Here is a 25684-nt window from a genome sequence, read left to right as displayed (position 1 = left end):
ATTTATTTAGTTCTTTGATTTTGTTCATCAGAGTTTTCTAGTTTTCCTCATGTAGATCTTGTACATATTTTGTCAGATTTCTAACTAAGTATTTGATTTGGGGGGATGCTAGTGTAAATAGTATTCTATTTTTTATTTCAAATTGTACTTGTCCATTGCTGGTATATAGTGATTGACTTTTGTATATGAACCTTGTATCCTGTAACCTTGGCTGTAATCACTTATTAGTTCCAGGAGTTTTTGTTGATTCTTTTGGATTCTCTACATAGACAATCATGTCATCGGTGAACAAAAACAGTTTTTTTTTTAATTTTATTTTATTATGTTAGTCACCATACACTACAAAAACAGTTTTATTTCCTTCTTCTTACCTTTTATTTTCTCTTTTTGTCTTATTACAGCAGCTAGTTTTTCCAGTATGATGTTGAAAATAAGTGGCAAAAGGATATCCATGTCTCATACCTGAACTTAGTGGGAAAGCTGCAAGATTCTCAACTTATTAAGTATGATGCTAGCTTTGGGGTTTTTGTAGATAGTCTTTATCAAGTTGAGGAAGTTCCCATTACTTACTGAGCATTTTCATCATTAATGGGTTTTGGATCTGTCAACTACTTTTTCTATAGCTATTGATATGATCATGTGTTTTTCTTTTTCAGCCTGTGGATGTGATGGATTATGTTAATTGATTTTTCAAATGTTGAATTAACCTTGCATATCTGGGATAAATACCACTTGGTTGAAAATTTTTGCATCCTTGTTTATGAAAGATACTGATCTGTAGTTGTCTTCTAGTGTCTTTGTCTAGTTTTGGTGTTAGGGTAATGCTTGGTTCATTGAATGTGTTAGGAAGAATTCCCTCTGCTTTCATCCTCTGAAAGAGAATTGGTATTAATTTCTTCCTAAAATGTCTGGTGGAATTTACCGGTGAACGCATCTGGGCCTGGAGCTTTCTGTTTTGGAAGGTTATTAATTATCAGTTCAATGTCTTTAATAGAGAATTCAGATTATCTTTTTCTTCTTGTGCAATTTTTGGCACATTGTGCCTTTCAAGGAATTCGTTCATTTCATCTGTGCCATCACATTTGTAGGCATAGAGTTGTTCATAGTATTCTTTGATTATCCTTTTAATGTTCATAAGCTCTATAGTGATATCTCCTCTTGTATTTCTAATATTAGTAATATCTGTCATCTCTTTTTTTTTCTTAGTTAGCCTGGCTAAAGGCTTATCAATTTTATCAATCTTTTTAAAGAACTGCTTTTGATTTCATTGATTCTCTATTGATTTCTTATTTTCAATTACATTGATTCCTGCTCTCCTTATTGCTTATTTTCTTCTGCTTCCTTCAGATTTAATTTGCTTTTCTTCTTCTAGTTTCATAAGGTAGACAGGTGATTGGTTTTAGATTTTTTTTTTTATAATATATACATTTACTGCTATAAATTTCCCTTTAAGCACTGCTTTTGCTGTATCTCACAAATTTGGTTATATTTTCATTTTTATTCAGTTAAAAATATATTTTAGTTTATCTTGAGATTTATTCTCTGATTTACATTTTATTTAGAAGAATATTGTTTAACATCTCCATGTACTTTGGGATTTTTCAGTTATCTTTCCATTTTTGATTTCTACTTTAACTCCACTGTAATCTGAGAATAGACATTGTATGATTTTTATTCTTTTCAATTTTTTAAGGTGTGTTTTGTAGCCCAGAATATGGTCTGTCTTGGTGAATGTAAAGTTAATTTTTGTATAAGGTGTGAGGTTTATGCTGAAATAATTCTAATTCTCCTCCTCCCTCCTCTGTCCTCCTCCTCCTCCTTCTTCTTCTTCTTGTATATGGATGTCCAATTGTTGCAACATTATTTGTTGAAACGGTTATCTATCTCCACTGTATTAACTTCACATCTGTAAAAACTTCAGTTGATCATATTTGTGTTGGTGTATTTCTGGACTCTTATTTTTTCTATTGATCTATCTGTCTATCCTTTACTAATACCACATTGTCTTGATTAGTGTAGCTTTATAGTAAGTCTTAAAACCATGTTATAGGAGGCTTCCAACTTTGTTTTCTTCTTCATAATTGTCGTTCCTTTTCCTTCTCATATAAGAAACTGAGTCTTAGATGAAAAGGTAAAATTACAGAAAAATATAAATTATAATAACGTGAATAAGAGATTTTACTCTGTTAGCTGTGCCTTTTAATGTTATATTAAAATTTTTCTTGAGGGGCATGTGCGTGGTTCAGTCAGTTAAGTGTCTGACTTCGTCTCTGGTCATGATCTCAAGAGTACTGGGATTGGAGCCCTGCATTGGGCTCCCCATTCAGCGGGGAGTTTGCTTGTCCCTCTCCCTCTGCTCCTCCCTCCACTCATGTGCTCGCACATACTCTAACTCTCTCTCTCTGTCTCTCTCTCTCTCTCAAATAAATAAAAAAAATATTAAAAAATTGTTCTTGATTGGAGGATCTTTCATATAATCATTGACTTTCTGGTAAATTCTTTAGCCTCCTTTCAAGATGAACTGACTTTGCATAGTATTCATTCTGTGGCTTATAAGCACTTCAGGAAGAAATATGTTAGAGTTAGCAAAGTCTTGTTGTGATAGCACCTCTGTTGAATGGAAAACAAGAGACAGAAAGGTACGATTCTGAGTAGTACCATCAATCCTGTGTCTGCACACATCTGATTTTCTCTCCATCTATATCAGTAGTTCTCCTATGGGGTCTGCAGTTTCATAGGCAGGTTCAAGACCACCCTGTTATTCTTACTAGCCTTTTTGTTGATGCTTGACAAGTGATTGTGAAGCATTTATAAAATATGCTGTATCTTCTGTAAGTGCTTAAGAAACCTGAATAGTAGCCTAGGTTTGCTTTAGCAGTTAGAGAACTTTTGAGAAGAACTATTTTAGGATTCCTGAGAAGACCTATGTAAGGACTCCTGGACCAGTATGGTAATTGGTTATCCTTCTACTTTCTTTATAAAACCATTCTTTCTTGAATTGGTACCATTCCTTTTCTCCCACCCAGGTAAGGATGATATATAGGGGGAAAAAAAGAACCATTAAAAAGACTATAAACAAATATTCCCTATAAATACAGCTTTTTAAACCCTTAAATAATTGTAAGGAATCTAATTTAGTAGTATATGTAAAGAATAATACTACATAACTAAATAGAATATATTCTAGGACCTTGAATGTGGTTCTTATTTTGGAAACCAAAAACAGAATATTCCGTAGCAATATATCAAAGAAGAAAAAGTATGTTATTATCTCAATATATACTGAAAAATTACTTGGTAAAATTAATTTTTCATTCTTGATTTTAGTAAGCCAAAAGAGGAAATACTTAACATAATAAAGAATATCTGGATGGCAAATACTTAATAGTGAAATAATAGATAATTCCTTTTAGATCAGCCTGGGTGGCTCAGTTGGTTAAGAGTCTGCCTTTGGCTCAGGTCATGATCCCAGGGTCCTGGGATTGAGCCCCACATCCGGCTCCTTGCGCAGCAGGGGAGTCCGCTTCTCCCTCTCCCTCTCCCTCTGCCCCTGCTCGTGTGCTCTCTCTCGCTTGCTCGCTCACTCTCTCTCAAATAAATAAATAAAATCTTTAAAAAAAAATAAACCTAGGGGCGCCTGGGTGGCTCAGTCGTTAAGCGTCTGCCTTCAGCTCAGGTCATGATCCCGGGATCCTGGGATCGAGCCCCGCATCGGAGTCCCCGCTCCACAGGAAGCCTGCTTCTCCCTCTCCCACTCCCCCTGCTTGTGTTCCCTCTCTCGCTGTATCTCTCTCTGTCAAATAAATAAAATCTTTAAAAATAAATAAATAAATAAACCTATAGTTTTAGCATTTCCCTGGAAGTGTTAGCCAATACAATAATATAAGAAAAAATAATACAAATAATAGAAAACATATAAACCCTATCATTATTTATATTCAATGTAATTGCTCACCCATAAAACCCATAAGAATCAATTGAAAAAAATAATCTAAAGAAATTAAGAGAGTTCAATATTGTACAAAACTTAATTACTATAAATCTCTCTATCAGCACTAGCTGTTTAAAAGATATAGTGGGGAAGGGGGATTCATTCATATGAGCAATGAAAAAATTAAGGAATTCCTCCTAATAATAAACCTAAAAGAAAAATTTTTTTCTTTTTTTTTAAAGATTTTATTTATATATTTGAGAAAGAAAGAGAGAGCGTGAGAGGGGAGAGACTCAGAGGGAGAAGCAGACTCCCCGCCGAGCAGGGAGCCCGATGCGGGACTCGATCCTGGGACTCCTGGATCATGACCTGAGCCGAAGGCAGCCGCCCAACCAACTGAGCCACCCAGGCACCCCAAAAAAAAATTTTTTTAAAGTAAATTTTTGAATAAGTAAATAAACAAACAAACCTAAAAGAAATTTATGTAACCTTTCTGAAAATACATTTCCCATCTAAGATAATTGAGAACTTATATTTATCTATTTCCTGAAACACCAATATGATGACAGAAAAATGCTTAAATGCTTTTAAAGGAATAAATTCACAAGAATAAGTACATCAGAAGACTCATCAATATACCAGAGATTTATGTACATTTTTGGAAAATGGAAAGTGAATGGAGGATTAGTAACTTGCTAAATAGAACAGAGGAAGCTACCACATAGAAAGCACGGAGAAACGTATTCACATAGAAAGAGATGGATGTCACAGAACTTTGGAAAATTTTGGGAATTAGAAGCAACATGAACAGTGGAAAGTAGTGATGTGGAGTAGAAGTAAAAATATTATGGAATGGACATGTGAAGTGAGAATTAAAAAACACAGTACCTCTGCCACAGTGCTATATATGGAGTATTAGTCCCAAGCAGAAGACTGGAGACTGACTCTATCTAGAAAATTCAAAAAAAAAATAAAAAAGAAAAGAAAATTCAACAAAGAAGAGACATTAAGGAATGTTATACTTTGGAAGGTGAGATGAGTCAGATTGGGCTGAAAATAGGATAAATTCAGAGTCTACGAATGGAAAGGTTGGCTTCCTTCCCTGGTCCAGAAGTAGACCACATCTCCTTACCATGTAGAATACTGGAAGATTCTTCTCTGAAGAAGCTTAACAGTCTCAGAAAAAAGACCTCCACATACTGATATGGAGTGGTACATCCAGCTTGGGAAACAATCTGGCAATTCCCTGAAAGGTTAAACATGCTTGTAATCCCACTCCTATGTATCTACCCAAGAGAAATGAACACATATGTCCATGCTGAAATTTGTATTGAGGCACTGTTCACACTAACCAAAGGGTGGAAACAACCTAATGTCTATCGTGTGATGCATGGATCAACAAAATGTGGTCTATCCAAACTGGAATATTATTTGGCAACAAAGAGATAAAATAATTATCTATTATTTCACTATTAAGTATTTGCCGTCCAGATATTCTTTATTATGTTTCATGGTTGAACCTTAAAAACATTTGCTAAATGAAAAAGCCAGTCATAAAAGGCTATATATTGTATGGTTTTATTTATATGAAATGTCCAGGCAAATTTATGGAAATAGATAGTAGTTGTCTAGGGCTGGAAGGGCGGGTGAGACTAGGGAGTGACTGCTAATAGGAACAGGGTTTCTTTAGGGGGGAGAGAGTGACTGCTAAATGGAACAGGGTTTCTTTAGGGGGCAATGAAAATGTTCTCAAATTAAATTATGGTGATAGTTGCCTAATTCTTAATAAACTAGAAACCACTGAGCTGTATGCTTTAAATAGATGTAATTTCTGAGTGTATTTTTATTTCAATAAAACAGTCTGAAGTTTATAAAGAAGCAGTCAGCCACACTGAATGCTGCAGAGACATTATGTAAAATAAGTGCTACAAAAAATCCATTTGATTTAACAACATGGAGGTCATTGGTGACTTTGTGATTTCAATTTTAGTGGTGTGGTAGAAGATGAAAGCCAGATTGTAATAAATTGAGAAATGGTTTGGTTATGAAAGGGGAGGTCTTCTTAAGTGCTCTTGATTAACCAGAACGCAGGAAAAGATTGAAGGTTCCAGAGTGGATAGTCAATACAAAAATGTCCCTAAGAAACATAAATGGAGTGGTTAGTCTTGTCTGAAAGAAGGATCACTTCCTTCAGTGTGAAAGGAGGAAATGATGAGTACTGAAAGACTTGTAAACTTGATAGAGTAAAGACAATTTCTCTTTAATGACCTCTGTTTTCTCTAAAATGGGAAGCAAGGCCATCTGTTTAGGAAAGTAGTGAGAAGGGGAAACGAGGAGAACAAAACAGCTGATTAGAGAAATACAGTAGCTTTGTCAGAAAATGTGTAGCACCCACTTAAGTTTAGTGACAATGAATTTATATTGTATCTGCTCTTTGTTTGCTTGTTTCTTTGAACATTGTTTTACTTACACTAAGTTGCCAAGCTATAACTCACAGAAAAAGCAGACGTTTAGATTCATGCAGCATTGTGCTTTTGCTAGATTTAGGGGAAAGGACAGAAAGACAGTAGACACGTTTTTAAGAGCATTGTTAAATGAGTGATTGGAATGCCAGACCATGAAATTCAAGATGAATAAGGGATGAAGAGCTGGGAAGAAAGTATGCTATTTATGGTCCCACCAGGACAGAGATTTTATATTTGTTCACCACTTCATTCTTAGTTCTTAGAACAATGACTGTTTGAATTAATAGTCTGATGAGACAAATGGGCAGAAAGAGTGGAAATAGTTGAAAAAGCAAGCTTGAAGGTAGCATGTGGGCATCAGGAAGTAGTAGAATGTTTGAATTACTGAAATCAAAAAAGATGCCATTTTAATTGATGACAGGTTCCAGGATATGAAGAGAAGGGCTTGCTGAGAAAATCTTTGACCTGAGATGCCAAGGAACTAAGAAGTCAGAGTGCTGGTCCGGTGTCATTCATGTGATGTTAACATTAGCAAGGATGATGGTAAAAGTTAAATTGAAGGGGAAGACTGAATCAAGTGTTAACATCTTCAGTGATTGAGAGTGAGTGGGTAAATAGATGATATAGATGAGGAGAGGCTGAGAGTGGTAGAGCAGATGACAGGATACTCAGAGCAATTTAATGTGGTACTGGGGGAATAGTGATCAAAAAGCAATAATAGAAGCAGAGATGATTCCAATACTACCTTTGGCCATGAAATACATAAGGTATGTTGAGTATAAACAATGCACACTGAGAATAATGTAGGGAAAGCATTGACCTCAGCAAAGAGCCAGGTTTCAGGAAAAATAGGAGATGAAGGAAGTACTCTAAGAAGAATACAAAATATAGCCAAGTATGTCACGAAGCAGAAGCTCCAGAAGTGTTGGAGGGCATGGGAAGGGATGGGAATAAAGAAGGAGGAAGTACAGAATATAACAGAGATAGCAGTATTTTGCTAACCTGTGATGGATTGTAGTGGGGAATACTCTTTGGGCATTGACCAGTTGAGAGAAGGAATAAGAGACATAGTTGATTTCATCTCAGAAAACCTTTGGACCTAACCTAAGTGCTCTTCATTAAAAATAGTGTTGTAAAAAATTGATAAGGAAAAAATAGTTCCAATATATCAAATGAAAAAGGAGTTTGTAAAAACCATATGTGTAGTATCCTTTTTTTGTAAAATGAGAACAAGACTATGTGGATGCGTAATACTTTTCAGAATGTTTGAAATATATTGTGATTTTTTTTTTTGGTAGAGCCACCATTTGAAGATTTATCGTATTTATTTATTTTAGAGAGAGAAAGACTCAAGCAGACTCCCCACCGAGCGTGGACCCTGACGTGGGGCTCTATCCCAGGACCCTGAGATCATGACCCTGAGCTGAAACAAAGAGCCAGCCACTTAACCAACTGAGCCACCCAGCCCCACATTGTGATTTTTTAAAAGACTAGCTGTCCAAAAATTTTTAAAAGCTGCTTATGGAGGAAGGTACTAAAATCTAAGCCATTGGACCATTCATTTTTTTCAACAAATATTTAGCACCTACCTTGTGTCAGATACCATTCTTGGCACTGGAGATAGTTATCAGTTAACAAAATAATGACCCCACCCTCATGGAGCTCATTACTATTGAAAGAGATAGGCAATAAATAATGTATTTTAGGTAGTATTGAGTAATATAAAGAAAATAAAACACCATAATGAGATAAAGTGACTGTGGTATGATGGCTATTTCAGATAGAGCATTTAGGGAAGGCCTCTTTGAGGAGGTGACATTAATGACTAGAGAGATCAAACAAGGTCTGACAGCAGAGCATCCTAAGCAGAGGATACAGCACGTGTTCAGGCCCAGAGGTAGCTGCGTTGATGGAGAGGAGCAGGATTTAAAGGGGGGAAAAATGAGTTCTGTTTAGGATAGTCAGAAATGCCTATTACGCATCCAAGTGGAGAAATCAGGCAGCAGTTGGGGATGTGAGTCTGGAACTTGGGAGCAAGCGTCACATTGGAGCTGTATGTTTAGGACATATTGATATTATTAAAAGTCATGTGAATGAATGGAATCACCTAAGATATGAAAGCTGAGGATTGAGCCCTGGGACATGCCATCATTTAAAAGGCGAGAGAAGAGAAGGGTAATCAGGAGAGATCTGAAATCACAGAAGATGATAAAAAGGAATGTGAGGGGAAAGCTCCAGAGGCCTTGTCCTCCCCTGGGTTTTGTCTCAGTGTCTTGCTAGGTCAGAGGCAACCAAAACGAGCGAGAGCTCTAGGAGGACAGAATTAATGTCAGCGCAGCCAAGTCCAGATTGCTTCCTGGATGGGACTGGCAGAATAAAGCAAATAAGCCTTCTGCTTATCACCTCTCCATAAGGAAGCTTATAAGTCAGCTTGTGTGCCCTGGGAACTCGGAAGTCCTGGCTCTGTGAGGTACAGACTCAAGAAAGGCCAACACAGTCAATGCCTATGGCTCAAATAGAGTTTTAGTTGTTCCGGGGATGGTATTTTATAGATGTGAATAACTTGCCTATCCCTTTAAATTGTTGAAATACCAAATTCCCATCAGGGTCAGGCCAAGTTAATCAACTTTATAACTAACCTCCTGTCACATGTCACCTCAGCAAACTAAGACACACTGCTCACAGAACACAATTTGATAAACATTGCTCTTTGCTGGTATTTAGTATAAAATGCCATAGGGATTCATTTTTTATTTTGCTTTATTGCATATATAATTCTGGTGTAAAATTGGGTGATTTCTCAAGCTTTGGTTTTTAGTAGCAATCTTTGCTATTTTCTTGCTTTTTAATCTGCCAAATTATTTGGTCTTTCCTGATAGCAAAAGTACTATTAAAACACTTGTTGAATCAAATTAGCTATGAGGTGCTACTGAAATCTGAGGACCTTGTCTACCACAGACTTTCTGATTTTTCTCCCACAGTGTAATCCATGATAGAACATGGCTTCTAGAGAAAGAGAATTTTTATAACAGCAGAACCAAGCAGATAAGCATTTGTACTTTAGGGTAAATGAAATTAATGGCAGAAAGATAGCCCAGTTGATTAGAAATGTGGATATGTTCATGCTGAGTTACAACTAATCATACTATACTTTTAAAATACAATGTAGCGGCACCTGGGTGGCTCAGGCGCTTAAACGTCCAACTCTTGGTTTTGGCTCAGGTCATGATCTCAGGGTTGTGAGACAGAGCCCCAAGTTGGGTTCTACGCTGGACCTGGTTAAGAGTCTTTCTCTCCCTCTCCTTCTGTCCCTCCCCCCACCCACTTGCTCATGCATGCACACTCTCTCTCTCTAAAAAAAATAAATATAAATAAAATAAAATGCAATTGGAAACAGCAACTATTTTCTTCTTTTACTTTGCCTTGAGTTACACATCTGATTTATCTCTGTGGAAAGACTGAAGATACCCAAGTCTAGGAAGTCACGGTGCCTGGAGTAAAAACCACTTGGCTCTGCCACTCACTTGCTGTGTGACCCTAATCAGTTCACTTATAGCTGTCTGGACCACAGGTTCCTCATCAGTAAAATAAGAGAATTATTTCAAATTATGTCTAAGACCCAGGCCTCCATGACTAAGCATTACTGTTTGCCAATATCCGGTTCTCCTTCCCGTCTGGAGCTACAAAACTAGTTCTGGCCAATCAGATAGAAGGAGAGGTGCTGTGTCACTTCTAGGCTGTGGAAACCTGTGTACAACTCTTCAGTTTCTCTGCCCTGCCAAAACGATAGAGAAGCTTACGTGTTCCAGGTGATGTAGCCAGAAGATGGTGGAGCCACTCTGCCTGGACCTACTTTGAGCCTATAACATAAGCATGACATATATTTGAGTTATATGAAGCCATTGGAATTTGACATTAATTCATTCTGCCGCATAACCTAACTTATCCTAATACATCAGATCTAACTTTCTGTGGTTTTGTGGGTCATTCTTTCCATATTATGAAGATTTTTTCTACTATATTGTATCTGAATAAGAGTACTATGGAGGAATTTGAAGTCCACAACTTTTTTTTCAAATGATCAAATAAGTTGGTACCTATTAAATCAGTCTTTAAACACAAATCCCTATCATTACTCTGTATTTTAGCTTACGTCTCTGAAAGATTGATTTCTGACATACTTTCTGATCCCCAGTTATTTGGGTTCTGTTTTTTAACAGAGAAAGCAGCTGGCATTAGTATAAAATGCTATTTCCTCATTCAGAGTATCTCTCCCTAGCTGTTTTAAGCATGAAATTGTATAGAAAAATACACCTTTCCATTATTTCTAGCTTTTCAATAAGTTTTGACAGTCTGTATAAAGAGATGACTATTACCATAAGACTGCCACATGTCTCTAAGGAAGGTTCAAACAAAGCCTATTCCTTGAGCATGAAGTAGGTCTCTCTTTCTGGAAACTTTCTTGGAAACAGTACCCAACTGATTGGCTTACACCTGAAATGAAGATGTTTTGGTTGAACACAGTAACCATTGTTTTGAATGGCAGAGATAATTGTATTGAAATAGTGCCTTAATGCTTTGAGAATAAAATCTGCAACAACAACAACAAAAAATTCTGCTCAAAAGAATTTCAATTTACAGCTTTTCATACCATAGAAAATATGACATTTCCATGCCTGAGATGTTAGTCTGATCTTGCCTGGAACTTGAGAGCAGGCCAGCTACATAACTTATGAGACCAATGCAAAATGAAAATGTGGGACCCCTTGTTCAAAAAGTAGGATGAAGAAAAAAAGTAGGATGAAAATGTACAGTTAAAGATAGTAAAATACAAAGCTTTTTCCTTTAAGAAGAAATTTATAAATCATGACCAATAGCACAAACCTACAGATAGCAAAAAAAATGTTTATTTTTGAGGTCATGATTCTATATAATAAATAATACTTTAGTAATGTGATAACTTGACTGATCATGATCATCAAAATCGATACATTTAGCAACTTTATTTTAAATGATACAATTAAAAGCAAATCAGTCACTCTTGGCAAATGAAAGATCACACATAATTTTTGGTAATTTTTAATTTTGAGAAGAATCTTTCTGCTGATACAACTGACAGTGGAGCTGTTGGGAGTACTTTATAGGCTGTGGCAACCCTAGGATAGATTTCTGATAAATGATTTCAAAATATAAATTCTAGTATCTCTTGAGCTGATGACAGAACAATTTTTCTAAAAAGGTACAACTCTTTATACACATTAGTTTTATGCATGTCAAAAATCTAATTTTAAATATAAGTTTGTTCAATGTTGTTTTTCTCTGGTATGTCCTGTAACTTATAGAGGTCATACAAGAAACCAAAATCACTTAACGATTTGTATATAATTCAAAACTCCTACCTATGCTTTCTATTGCAGTCTCTTCCATGACAAAGAAAAATTAATTTTACAATTGTCATCCTCATTAATTGGTTCATTTGAAGCTGCATATGAAAATAGTATTGTTTTCCATCAAATGCAACAATCTTTACATTTAATTTCTAAACCCGTGGATATTTACTTTGCAATGGTGCAGCTGGTTTTTTGGGGGGGTGGGTTTCTGGGTTTTTTGTTTTTTGTTGTTTTTTTTTTTTTTAGAGAGAGAGAGCACACATGTGAGTGGGAGGAAGGGGCAAAGGGCAGAGGGAGAGAGAATCCTAAGCAAGCTCCATGCCCATGCACAGAGCCTGATGCGGGGCTCGATCTCAGGACTCTGAGATCATGACCAAATCCGAAATCAGGAGTCTGACACTTAACCGACTGAGCCCCACCCAGGCACCCCAGAGTAGCAGGTTTTAAAACCTGATTCTAAACTCTTTGAAGAATTCTTATATCTCTTCTTATATCTGTGTATGCTTTTATTTTATAATATTTTACTGATGTATATTGTGTAAATGCTACCATTCTCATCTCAGTGCCCAGGCCAGAGAGCTAGTATTTTTTTTATTATAATTTTTTTTTTATGACTGAACTACTATAAATCCACAAGCAATGGTTCAGGCACAGTGCTTCCGAAGTAGTTCACCCCTCCCCGCCAAGCGCAAGCTGCATCAAGGAGAGCGCAGACTCCCCCACCTCTGCTCAGGCATCAGGAGACAGAAGGGGCCATTTACTGCTGAGCGCCAGTATTTTGCCTTGGGGATGGGTTCTGGGAAAAGACAGGCAAGCCAGCAAGTGCTACCACGACTGCTGCTTCTGTTGCCACCATCATCATCACCAGAATGGGCCCAGGTCCCAGCCCCAGCCACACCCCCAGAGCCCTGCAGCGCCCCAGGCTGCTTTGGGCAAGAATGTGCACACCAGGCCTGCAGGCAGGCAGGCAGGCCAACTGTTTGGCATACACACTGCCCATTGTCCACTGTGCCTGTGGGCCTGGACCCACATACGTGTACCCAGCTTATCTCCTCTGTTCACACACCTGCTCCCTTGTCCCATCAGACTTCATTTGTAAAACACAAAGTCAAAGATAAAATCAAGAGTTTCAAGACCACAACAGAAGAGCATTACGCCAAGTCCATGGCCATGTGCGACTGCTCGAGACTTCATGGTACATCTGTAGAGATTACTTGGCCCCTTGTATGAATGAGTATGGAGACAGATACATTTATGCCTTTGGCTTTCCCTAATGGGAATACATACAAATGGGTCATGGATGAGGGTGTTACTAACCACTAGTAGTTTCTCTGTCTCTCTGCTGCTTAAGCCTACCCTTTTTGATGAAAATGCTGGACACCAAGGCAGTCTTTCTTTGGAGGGAGCTCTTCATAGATTCAGATGAGAGTTTCTTTTCCCAAGATTGTAGAGAGAATGGGAGTGAGATAGCAGGACGGAACTAGCATTTATTATTTATGTTAATTTATACCAACCGACTCATTTAATCCTAACAGGAGCTCTGTTAGCCCCTTACGCATGAGAATCTGAACTGAGAGGTTGAAGAACTTTCCCAAAATCACACAGCCTGAAGATGGTAGAGCAGAGATTTAAACCAGGAAGCTTTAATGTCCTGAATGAGAGCACTGGAGACAAATTACCTGGGTCCAAATCCTGACTGTGCCATATAATGGCTTCATGTTGGATGAGTTCCTTCCCTGAGCCTCGGTTTCCTCGTGTATATACTAGAGATCAGACTAGTAGCGTACCTACTTCATGTTCAGAGGGTTAAATGAAGGTTGAATACATGTAAAGCATTAAGAACAGTGCCTGGGGGACACCTGGGTGGCTCAGTTGGTTAAGCGTCTGCCCTCGGCTCAGGTCATGATCCCAGGGTCCTGGGGTGGAGCCCCACATCGGGTTCCCTGCTCAGCAGGGAGCCTGCTTCTCTCCCTCTGCCTGCCGCTTTGCCTACTTGTGCTCTCTCTATCAAATAAATAAATAAAATCTTTAAAAAAAAAAAAAAAAGAACAGTGCCTGGCACTTAGTAAGCCTACAGTAAATCTAGCATTACTTGATCCAGCATTACTGTTGTCACTGTTCCTTTGCCCACTCCACAGCCTCTCTTCACAGCTGAGAAAAGAATGTTGGTGATCAGCAGAAGAGAAGAGCTTACAGGCAGGCAGCGGGGGCCTTCTGCTGTTTACCCTCCCTAAAATTCCCCTCGTGGGCCCTCTTACACGTGATGTGATCGGTGATCTGATTCTTGCTCCCGGCAGCCCATCTCTGTAGGCTTCTTGGATTCTAATGTTCCACTGGTCTGATCATTTTCTGTCTGGTTTTTGTGTGTTGCAGATATGAGACATCTCTGCTGGATTTGGTTCAATCTCTGAGTCCAAAGTCTGCTCCCAAACCTCAGCCCCATCCCTCCAGAGAAGCTGGGGCCTGGAATCACAGTACTCGTCGACTCAGTCCTCGAAAATCAACCTGGAACAAGATGGGGACAGGCAGGACCCCTGAAGACCTAGAGGAGAATCAAATTCTGGAAGATATCTTTTTCATTTGACGTTGAAACACATACTACAAAATTTCCATCCAAAATGTGCGGGCTTCTTTATATCCTGATCTAGGATTTTAAATTATTTGATTGCAAAGTAACCGTGTCTCTCCTTTCACAGGGGCCTCTCTCACTAACATCCTGTTACATGTTGAACATAGTAATCATGCTACAAACCCAGAGTGGTTTTGATCAGACCCATCAGAAGGTAACACATTAAGGGGTGATAAGGGTGGAGGGCAGAATCTTTTCTATGCCAAGCAGAGATTAGAAAATTAACATAGGACACTTTCTACATGCAAAGGCCTTTGGATATTCAGCCTCATTTCCAGAGTGTTTCCTTCTCAATACTTTGTTAGAAGAGGTTGGCTTTCTTTTGTACACAAGGAAGACCTTTTCACGGAAAGATTCCCTCTGATTTAAAAGTAGCCCTTTTGTAACATAAGCAGTTTCAGAAAGACAGACTCTTTACCTCTCCACCTCTCCTTTACCTCTATTCCCTCATTGCCTACTTCTATGCACGTGTAGTCATTTAATTCCGAAGTTGGAATTGGTGCCCTACCGTCACAAGCAACAATGAGGACCAATTGTGAGTCAGTTCCAGTGGTCATCAGCCCTTAACCAAAGGGCACAATGGGCTGGAGGGAGGGATCCAATCAACCCTTGGAAACCAGCATTAAGTCATGTAACAGAGTGACTGCCCTCAGGAAATAAAATGGAGGCACAGGACTGACATGTTTTTCCTGACATCCACCCATTTCCCAGGATAAATAAGAGCAAGAGCTCAGTACTTTTTATTGACCTAAGTGTCTATATTTGTGAGCTGCCCAGGGCTGTGTCTGGGGGAGAAGCCACTAGAGAGGGGCATCAGCTGCCACAGGCTGAGAGGCTTTCCCTGGTCCTCCCTCTTACTTCATGAGGACCAAAGGCCCTGGGTTGATCAGGCCTTTTGGGTGCTCTGCTCAGAGTCACTGTCCCATAACCCCAAAGAACCATCTCTACTTGCCAGATTCTCCTCTGCCAGCCCCAAGCAGAATCCTCCTGGTCTTTCCAATCTTTCCCACTGGGTCCTCCATTTGACCCAGAGAAGATCTGTGGAAGAAGTACACTTGAGACCTCATTCTCTCTCTGTTCTCCTATTTGGCAGAGCTCTTGAGATGGGTCCTTCAGCTTACAGTGGGCTCTAGTGCGCTCTCATGCCGATGGGCAGCATGATGAGCCTGGTAGAGCCAGTGAGTTAACAACCTCCCAGTCATTGGAAGTCAGGGAGGTGTGTCCCCAGATGTGTCTACTTGATGACTTTATTTGATTTGGAGGGTGTCGCTTTCTGTTTCTCTCTCCCTTTCACCGAATGCTAGGCCTGAAATGGGATCAAGAGTCTTTGTCAGTCAGCATTGGTAGCCAAGGTCAGACCACCCAGGGTGAACTGCATTTAGTGAGCCTGCATGGCTTCCCTGAATTCTTTATCAAAACTAGATATCAACCTACAAAAGCCTTGTTAAACAGATTCCTTATCTGGGTAGATCAAAATCTCATTGTCTCTTCAGGCTGAGGCCCTAGCACCTCTACTCAGCCTTCCTTCAGTTGGGTCTTTTTGCTCTTGGGAGAAGATAAGAATGGAATCTACCAACACCAGTCCTTAATCTGAGGTCAGGATTGACTGACTAGTTTTAGGCATCCAATTGAAAAGTTGAAAAAACAGTGCAGATTAAAGTATCCTTTTAAAGTTCACCCCATGACAGAAACTGAGTCAATTTCATACCATTTCAGAAAGCATTTGGAAAATTGAGTTTCCTTTGGTGTGGCAAAATGGGAAGAAACAAACTGAGTGCCCTCAGCCATTTTCTCAATTAAATTTAGGTTTCCAGAACTATCTTTTCCTTGCCCCAGGTGTCAAGAGCACCTTAAGTACATCCAATTCCCTTGGATCAGCCATAACTATACTCCGCCATTTGGACACCAGTGTCTTTACAGGTCTCTAGAATAAGGGGGTGCCAGGAGGACCAAGAAAATGATTATGATTTCTTTAAGAAGCTTGTTTGCCTTTAGAAGAATCATAAATGAGACAAACTAAGGGCTTTTGGCAGGGGGCGGGGGTGGTCACGTGCCACAGATTGGAGTTTAAGTGCTTCTTTACCTCCCCCTGCATGAGCAGTTTGGAAGAGCAAAGATGGGTTTTCAGCAGAGCGTCAATCAACATATTTTTCAAATGCTACATCCCCCCCACCGGTTGCCTTTCTCTATCCTGTAGGCCCTTCCTGTGTGTCAGGGCAATAGGATGTGAATTTGTGTCTAATCCAATGTCTTCCTTATGAACTGAACAGTGTATGTTAACGTCTTCATCTGTCTGACTTTGAGATATATATATATATGAAAAGGTTGTTGTAGAGCCTTGAGGCTGTTGTGGAGCCTGGAAGCTTGACCTACTTGCAGATATCCTCCAGAGAGAGGGTCTGACACGGAGGAGTCTGCCTTTCTTCCTGGTAAAGTGCTCCCAACAGTGACTGGTTGCCTCCAGCTGCTTCCTCAGAGCAAGACTAGACACCTATTAGGGGTGCTGCAGATAATGCCCCAACATTGCCCACTCTGCTGCCCCCCACCCTGTGAGAGAAAAACCAATCCGTGTTTGCAAATGGCATAGGACAAAGTATTTCCATTGAAGCTCCTACAGGGGCCCAAAGTGCTTGATTTAGGAAACGAAGGTCAATCAAGGAAAAGCTTTTTCTGGCAGTCATCCTTCACGTAGGCACACTTATGTTCATCCAAACCTGCTCCCCTGTGGTGAGGACTTATCTAGAAAACCCCAAATGTCATAGGGAAGGGAGGGGTTCTCTCCTCCCTCAGAGCCACTCTTTCCACTCGGCCCTGCTCCCAGGATCATGGCCAGAGACTCTGGGAAGAGATAGGCCTAAAGGAGAGGAGCTGGAAAAAGTCTGTGGTCTGTAGTGAGGTGGATGGAGGCTATGGCAGACCCCTCCCAGTGCATGCTTTATCCTCACCTCAGAGAGTTTTGTTTTTACTGCGGGCAACTGTTTATATACGTATGAGATTTTAGGTTAATAATTATCTCCATGGCTATTTTCCCCATGTGGTCTTGATATCGAGTTGTCCCTTCAACACCCCTCATCAGATCAGTGGGGCAGAGCTTGAAAGCAAGAACAGTGCCCCAGGTTATCAGATGTTATTCTCCTCAGTATGTGTTAAAACAGCCGAAGCTTGGGTCAACAGAAACAAAACGGTTTGCCATATCCTGATAGGTTTTCCTGGTTGACTTCAGCTCGCTCCCATCACGTGGACACCAAGTCTCCTCTAGGTTGTGTGGTTGCTGGAATGGAAGTTTTGATCTTTGTGCACCTCTGAGTCCCTTCCATGTGCCTGTCACCCAAACTACTCAGCAAGGAAGAACTATCACAGCCCTTTGAGACAGGAAAAATGGTCCTGTCTAGTTGGCTTTAGGTGCTAAGAGATGTTAGGTGAGGGCTTGTGTGCCTGAAATGCCCAGTTTTGAGATCATACTGGTAGATTCAATTAACAGCCGGAGACCCTCTCCTGCCCCTTGTTCCCCTGGTCAACCTAGCACCTCCACCTGCCCAAGGAGACTGCAGGTGCCCCTCAGAGGCAGAGGTGGTGAGAACATAATCATCACTCAACCAACTCCAAGCCCTATGCACCATCTTATTCAATGCTTATGAGAGTCATACTTTTAAGAAATCATTTGCATACGTGTTACTTATAAGCCACCTCAATTCCTTGATGGAATGAGGACAGGGATACATCTATGCACACCTAAGTTTTCAAGGTGTCACCCTGTGCACCAATAATGAAAATGAAGCATAACAAACCCTAACTAAGGTCATCAGCTAGTAAAGAATAGAATTCCAACTCAGAATCTGGGGGTGGGAGGGTCATTATTCCCATCCCCCCCCTCCTCCTTCCAGTCAAATTCCCAAGTAGTATCAAGTCTACCTCCTATTTCTCAACCCGCCCCTTCGCTCTGTCTCTGCTGGTGCAACAGTCTGTGCATTGGTCTTCCTGCCAGATGGCCTGGATTCATCCTTGAACAAGTGACTTTACCCTTCTTTGCCTCACTCTTATCTTTAAATGGGGATCACAACAGAACCTACCACGAGAGGTTATTGGAGAGTGCAGTGAACTAAGGCACGTCGAGTGCTCAGCACAGATAAATAAGCACTCATAAGGGTTAGCTGTTACTGTTCTCCAGGAAGCTACCAGGGTCATCTTGCCATGTCACACCCTGGCTTAAAAGGGTTGGATAGTTCCAGTACTTAGTTTCCTATTGCACTTAAGAAAGCTTGGCCTTCTGAGCATAATGCACGAGGACCTTCATGGTTTGGCCCACTGTAGACCTCCGGCCCCTTCATTTCCCCACTGTTTCTTTCTCTTGACTTCTGTGCTGTGAACTTCCATAGTTCCTGAAGGCACTATGATATCCTTCTCCTGACCTTCTTGTGAGCTTTCTTAGCCGTTTGTACATCCTTTATCACCACATTTGCTGTGCTAGAAATGCCTGTTTATTTGATTCCCTCCTTTAGATGGTAGGCCCCGTGGTGGCCAGGATAAGATGTAGGTCTTAGCCGTCACTCACTCCCAAGAACTTAGCATGGTTCCTGGCACGTTGTAGGCTCTCATCATTATTTATCAGTTAGATGGATAGGTAGGTGCATGGGTGAAAGGGAGGGAGAGGAGGGAGGGAAGGAAGCCATTAAACAGATCTGTGCCTCCAAAGTCCAATATTCTGTACTATGCCAGGCTGCTTGCCCCTCTCTCATAAAGGAGAAAGTGAGGGCTGTACTGAGGGGCTTAGGGACACCTCCATTGCTCTCTCCTCATTCCCACACTGACTCGCATTTTCTTTCTAGAACAAACCTAAGATTTATAACTTTCTTGCTTAAAAATCCAAAGGACTCCACAATGCTTACAGGGCAAGGAGCATACCCCTTAGAGTGACATATCAGGACTCAGCATCTGACCTCATCTCCCTCCTTTCTCTGCTACCTTCACCTTTGCAACTCACAGCTACTGGCCACCTTCCAAAGACTTGCTGCTCTTTCCTATCTGTGTGACTTTTCCACATCTCTCTCTCTCTGTCATGGATGAATCTTTCCAGACCTAGCTCAGCTGTCACCACTTCCATATTTTCCTGATCCCGCCCTCCCTCCAGGCATCCTTATAGACTCTTTTCTCCTGGCTCCAATAATGCTCCAGGAGCCTTCCGTCATATCCCACCTCAAACTGTGCTGTATTGTTTGTCTCCCTGTTAGAAGAGTAAGTGTCCAAAGGTGACAAATACTGATCTTGGAGTCAACTCAGACTTCCCACTTGCGAGCTGTACACATTGAGACAGGTTATGCCTTATAAATTTAAACTGGATTATAAAGTTAAGCTTTATAAGTTATACTCTCCAAGCCTCAGATAGAACAATTTATAAACTTATTTGTCAAAAGGGGGTGGTCCTTCCTACCTTACAGGTTGGTGCCTGGAATGCTGATCTAGCCCAGAGGAAAGCGAGAGTGACAAGGCAAAAGTGTCGCCGCAAGGAGGCCCAGGCGGGGTGTCCAGAGGAGCCAGAGGGGGGCTCCGTGGAATGTAAGGGACTGGAAGACCCAGGAGTAAAGAGCATTGTTGGGGTTTGTGAGAGAAGAAGAGGCGCGTGGCTGGAAGCCCAGGGCCCAGGCAGGGCGTGGGCACCAGCCTCTCCCTCCCCTTCCTCTGCGCTCCACGGCTGGTGGCCTTGGCGGGTACCTCACTGGCGCCACTGCGCAGACAGTGGCCTGACCCCCTGACCAGGGCGTCCACGGTCCAGGGTCCTGCGCCTGCGCCGCAGTTCTGCGCTGTGCTCTTCCCTGCTCCGTGTCCTTCTCTTCCCCAGCGCTGAGATGAGGAGCTGGAGGTAGGGAAGGCCGGCTGTTCTACTGCTTGTCGCTGCCGCCTGAGGCCGGATGAACTCCACAGCCCCGGTTTGCAGCCTTCTCCTCCCAGCCAGATGTGATCTAAGCGCGTTGGATTTATATAATATTGGGAAATGTTAAACTGTGTAAATTTGCTGTTTTCCAGGGACATTTATTTATGGAGAGGCATTTTTAACTCAAGTGCAGAAGTGTTAAATCATTATAATAAATTCATGCTATTCAGACTTTCTTACATTGTAATAAATTTTTTCTAAGCATGAATGAGGAGATCCATGATTCCTCTAATATACCATTATGTATTTCTTCTCAAAATGACACAACTTACTATATCAACTGGGACAATAATAGAAGGAGATTTACTGTGTTGGAGGAAAAAAGTCGAGTAGCAATGAGTGTCAGAAGGGTCTCGGGAGCAGGGACCCCCAGCAGAATTTCTCCCTGCCTCTCAGACGCAGCAGGTGTTGCCGCAGCAGGGGAGGGCCTGGCGAGGGGTGCAACCCCCACATCTGCTAGCTGAGCTTCGGAAAAAAGCAGAAAAATGGGCCCGGGGCCCAAGGACTTCTGTCCCCCACTGGGGGGAGGGAGGTTGGAGTGGGCTGTCTCAGAAAGGAAAAGTCCCCCAGTCTTCCAAAACCATCAGTCTGGGGAAAGAGCTGCCCTCTCATCACCCGCCTCCCACCTCACTCCTCACCTGGATGCTCATCGGACCGGAGGATTCATAGCTTTCATCCGATTCAAAACGTTCAGGACGCTCTGGTCTTCAGTGAACCGATTGACCACTCTGCCCTAGGCAAAGTCCAGTGACATCGTTCCTGACCCCCAGCAGCACACAAGAGCTACGTCCGGCTGCAGCCACAGCTCCCACAGGCCAGACGTCACAGAGGCCTGAACAGGGGCTCCTGCGAGGGGGGGCTTCAGTCAGAATCTTCCCGGGAGATGGGACATTTTGGTTGGGCAAAGGCAGGGAAGGAAGGGTTCTGGGCAGACGAGCCATGTGTCAAAGGCATGGAGACAGAGACTCCCAGAGTCAGTCAGCTGCGGCACAGCCTTGAATGCTAGGCCTGGTGCTTAAACTCGGAGGAGCAGCAGGGTCCCGTGGAAAGAGACCTGCATCGATGCCAACCATTGCTGCTTCCCAGCTGCGGGTCGCCTCCCCACTCAGGGCGCCCAGTTCCCTCCTCCGTGGGGAGGGGAACCCGGCCCTGCAATTCCTGGTCCACGTGGCTGACGGCTCTCTTCAGGCAAACTTCAAACTGGCCACCTTTTTTTCATTCTATTGTGAAGCCAGACTTAACGTAGACGTTTTGGAAACAATACAAAGAATTTCTGTATGCCCTTCACCCATAATCCCCAAGTGTTAACATTTTAACTCATTTGCTTTATCATTCCGTCTTTCTCACACATATATAAACACATATATCATTAATTTTTTGTCAAGTATTCGAGAGTAAGTTGCCGACAGAATACTCTCCTTTCCCCTACGAGTTTAGCATGGCTGTCCTACAAACAGGGCTTTCTCTTACAGCGAGCCCAGGCTGGAGGCTAACATGAACACAGTACCATCATCTACTCTGCAGACCTTGACTGAAGTTTGCCAGATTTCCTTCCTAGCTTCCAAGTTTCCTTTCCCTAAATATCCTTCTTAACAAAAGAGAAACGATTTCTGGCCCCGGATCGTAAGTTGCATTTAGCTATTGTGTCTCTGAGTACAATCCACTTGTTTTGTAAAATGTTCCCCAATTTGGGCTTGTCTGATGTTTTCATAGGATTACATTCAGATTATGCATTTTCAGCAGGAAAAAGTGATGCTGAGTCCTCAGTACATCATAGCAGAAGGCCCATGATAGCTCTTTCCTTCATTCCAGGGGATGTTAACTTTAATCACCAGGTTAAGGTACAATTATACAATTATTAACATTTCCTTGTAATTTATTAGTGTGGGAAGGGGGGTTACTCTGAGACTATGTAAATATTGTTTCTCTTCTACCCTTTAGTGAGAGTTTCAGCATCCTCTGATGATTCAGCACATTCCATTTAAATCCTTAGTCTTCTGCTGGGTTCTGACTACCCTCTTGGACCAGCCCAGTGCTAGGCAAGAGATTGGAAAAGGAGACAACTCATTTCTTTTCCTTAGGGACTTCCGCTAGGGAGGGAGCCACATACAGAAGCACAGAACAGTGTGGAAAGAGGGCCCAGTGAAGTGGTCCCCACGCTGAGGTCAATGGGAGGTCAGAAAACAGGGGCTCAGCTAACAGCTGCTCAGCTCAAGCTAGAGCCCCCTGGGGCAATGGACCCTGAACCAAAGGGCAGAGAGTATGTGAATGGCCGGAAATCTGGAATGACAGGAGAATCTGTGTCCATAAGCCATCTTTGAGGGCCCCACTGAGACCTTTTCGCAAAGGCCTATCCCACCAGCTTCCCAGGTAATGAGAAGACCGGAACCACCAGGCTTGCTTCTAATCCTCATGCAGAGTTGGGGCAAGGGGAGGCAGAGAAGCCTTGTTGAGAGCGTGCCAGGTATGGGGCCCACGGGAGGCCCCCCCATGCCACACCTCTTCTCGTCCATTCAGCAAACATTGTGGAGCAGCTACTATGTGCCAGCACAAAATACTCTCAAGTAGTTCTTGATTAAAGGGGATCCCTCAAACCCAGAGGCCTCCTAAAGTTGCCCAGCACTCAGGGCAAGACAGCAAGTGTCAAGACTTGCTTCAGCTTCTGCCCAGAGTTGAGAGCAGAATCAGGTGGTGGAGAAAACACAGCTGTGTTCTCTCATTCAGGTGGCTCTTATCTCAAGAGCTAGGCTGAGGGCATTCATGGTCTCCCTCCTCTGCCCTCTCTTTTCTCTGTGGCCCTTCCCAGCACTTAGCAGAGAGCTGGGCCAAATCCTTGAGACCCAGGGCACCTGCTCACTTTGCAAAGGGGGAAACTGGCAGAGGCAGAGGTCTGAGCCTTTCCAGGACAATCTTCCGTCCCGCGGTTAGCTTGTGTGTCTTTGTGTGAGGCTTGGGAATACCGTCAGTGAAGAGGCTTCCGAGTGAGGAGTCATCATGCCAGGGCCTTGACCAGGTGGTCCCTTCCAAAGTGAGAGTGATGACAAGCACAGAATCTGCCAGCAGGGGACCTGGGCTCAAACCCCGGCTCTGCCCTACCATGTGACTTAAAGCACACCACGTAAGCTCATCTGTAAAACGGGGTCCAGCATTGTTGGGAAGGTAACTGGGATGGTATCAGTGAAGTAGGCAGGACAGTGTCTGGGTCATCAGTAGGTGGATTGTTTTTAAACAAGGCCCAGTGTCTTCCCCCAGCATATTCTCCACCTACCTAGACATCTTGGCACTTCAGAAGGCTGGGGTCCTTTGTTCCTCCATGGGCCCCTCCCTTGGGGTCTATTGATCCCTTGCTCGCCTTCTAACACTCAGCCCCAGTGTCCCCCTAGACTGGGCTCCCCTGACCCCTGCACCATGCTGTCCCGCAGCTGTCTTTGCTTGCCAAGGAGCCTCATGGGGGGAAGGAGAGCAGCTGATTTCAAATCTGGGCTCCATTACTTTCTTGCAGTGTGATTTTGGGCAAGTCACTTACCTTTCCCAAGCCTCTGATTGTTCATCGGTAAAGTAAGGTGATAGAACCCTGCAGATCACTTCCGGGTTTAGAGGGAATACCCGTAACACACTTGGCATTGTCCTAGAAGGTGGCTGTCATTATTATGTCACCCAGAATCCTTAGCACAGTGCTGGGATTTGGGGAAGAGATGCAGCCCCATATCAAGATGATTTTCATTTAAAGAGTAGGACTAATGGAGGCCCAAGTCTAACCCAAGGAAAAGGCCCAACAGTGGGATCTGAGGCCCTGAGCGGCACTGGCGTGTAGCAGGAAAGGGATATTGGGTCCACCCGGCTGCCCTCACGTTCGTTCCCATGGCAACCATGGCCCACCCGTGCAGGGTGAAAACAAACCACAACTGAAGCCCCTCTTTGGACCCCAGGAGGAAGAGGAGATGGGAGACAAAGTTGGCAGCACATGGGTCCACGGATTTCCTGCCACCCCAGGGCCCACAGCCCCTGGAGCTGGGCCCCAGGCGGAGGTAAGGAGGGAGGGAGGGCAAATGGCAAAGACAATTCACGTGGAGACTCTGGAGACAAGAGGAATCCTCCCTCAATTAGTGGAGTGTGGGGCCCTCAGAAATGGTTAAATTTTCCCCTTGATTTCTGAGTGATGGAGAACCAGTTTGCATTGACCTTGAGAATTTGCTTATAGTTTTCTCCAGAGTTCAGTGTACTGGGGAACGAGAGCTGACACGAGCTCAGAAGGTTTTGAACCCCAGGTGGCTGCTTAAACTGTTAATAAATATTCCATTCATTTCCACTGAACTTCCCCTCCTTGGAAGAATAAAAGCTAACTGGGTCTTTGGGTTTTTCTGCTTCCCTCCATGCTCCCCCTCGGTCCCCACGGCCAGCAAGTGCTACTAGGCAAGGAGAATTTTGGACTCCTTAGCAGCATGCTTAGTACGTGTCACTCACTCATGTCTAAGAAGCCCAGCTCCAGTCCCGCTGACGAAGGAGAGGAGGAAAGGACCTTTCCTGGCACCAGAGTCGACCTAGATGTTTCCTAAAGGTGAGACTGGATAGTTGAGAAACCCGTGAGAAGTGGGGAGCAAGGAGGCAGGACACAGTGCTGGAGGAAGCTGCTATGCGGAGGGTTCACAGCCCGGGGAGGTGGGATGCGGAGATGAAAAGCCCCCACCACTCTGCAGGCAGCCCTGGGGTTGGGCCCTGACTCTGGGTCATCTGGGCAAGGGATTGCACCTCTCGGAGCCTGTTTCCTCATTCGTAAGACCGGGACAAAAACACCCACCTCAGAGAATTAGGTGAGATTATAATTAAGCAGCTCAGCACAGGGTCTGGCTCAGAGCAAGCACCCCTAAGTGGTAGCTACACCCAAGGCTCCAAGAGAAGACCCCGAGGGATAAGAGCGTGAGCCAAAGGGCACTGATTCCTCTACCCAGCCAGCGGGGTCCTGAGCGTCCCCAGGCCTGGGCTTATCTGTTGGGAGTCCCACAGGCCAGCTATTGGAGCCTGGGCCCGTCACTGCCCGGCTCTGGGTCTCCCCCCTGAGTTTTTACGCCAATGCACCCCGCAGGTACACATTTAAACGGGGTAGTAGGGACAACTGATAACATTGGCCAGAAAGGGTGGGAAGGAAGACTTTCACTGTAGACTTCTTCATACATTTTGAGTTTTAAATATGTTACCTTTAAAAAAAAAACAAGTAACATTTTTAAAATGCAAAGACCAAATGAAGATGCAGCCTGAGGCCATATGACCCCAGAGGAGGATTGGCTGTAGACTGTAAGAGCCGCAGCGGAGCCGGGAATGCTCTTGGGAGAAAGGGCAAAG

The 25684-nt window shown here is 42.8% G+C and overlaps 1 protein-coding gene across 4 annotated transcripts in view; it reads left to right on the top strand.

The window, feature by feature from the left end:
* Positions 1–20520, top strand: part of KIAA1328 (KIAA1328 ortholog) — a 326771-nt gene extending 306251 nt beyond the window's left edge. For all 4 annotated transcript variants that reach the window (XM_006733328.3, XM_031028159.2, XM_081801332.1 and 1 more), the window contains one exon: positions 14160–20520. In XM_006733328.3, the coding sequence (XP_006733391.2) occupies positions 14160–14370 (211 nt within the window). In that variant the 3' untranslated portion in view covers positions 14371–20520. The remainder of the gene's footprint in view (positions 1–14159) is intronic.
* Positions 20521–25684: the final 5164 nt, after the last annotated feature.

Source organism: Leptonychotes weddellii, chromosome 13, assembly GCF_054177405.1.
Source record: "Leptonychotes weddellii isolate Sample4059 chromosome 13, ASM5417740v2, whole genome shotgun sequence".
Taxonomy (NCBI): Eukaryota; Metazoa; Chordata; class Mammalia; order Carnivora; family Phocidae; genus Leptonychotes; species Leptonychotes weddellii.
The sequence above is the reverse complement of the archived record's forward strand: the minus strand, read 5'-3'. Positions and strand labels throughout refer to the sequence as shown.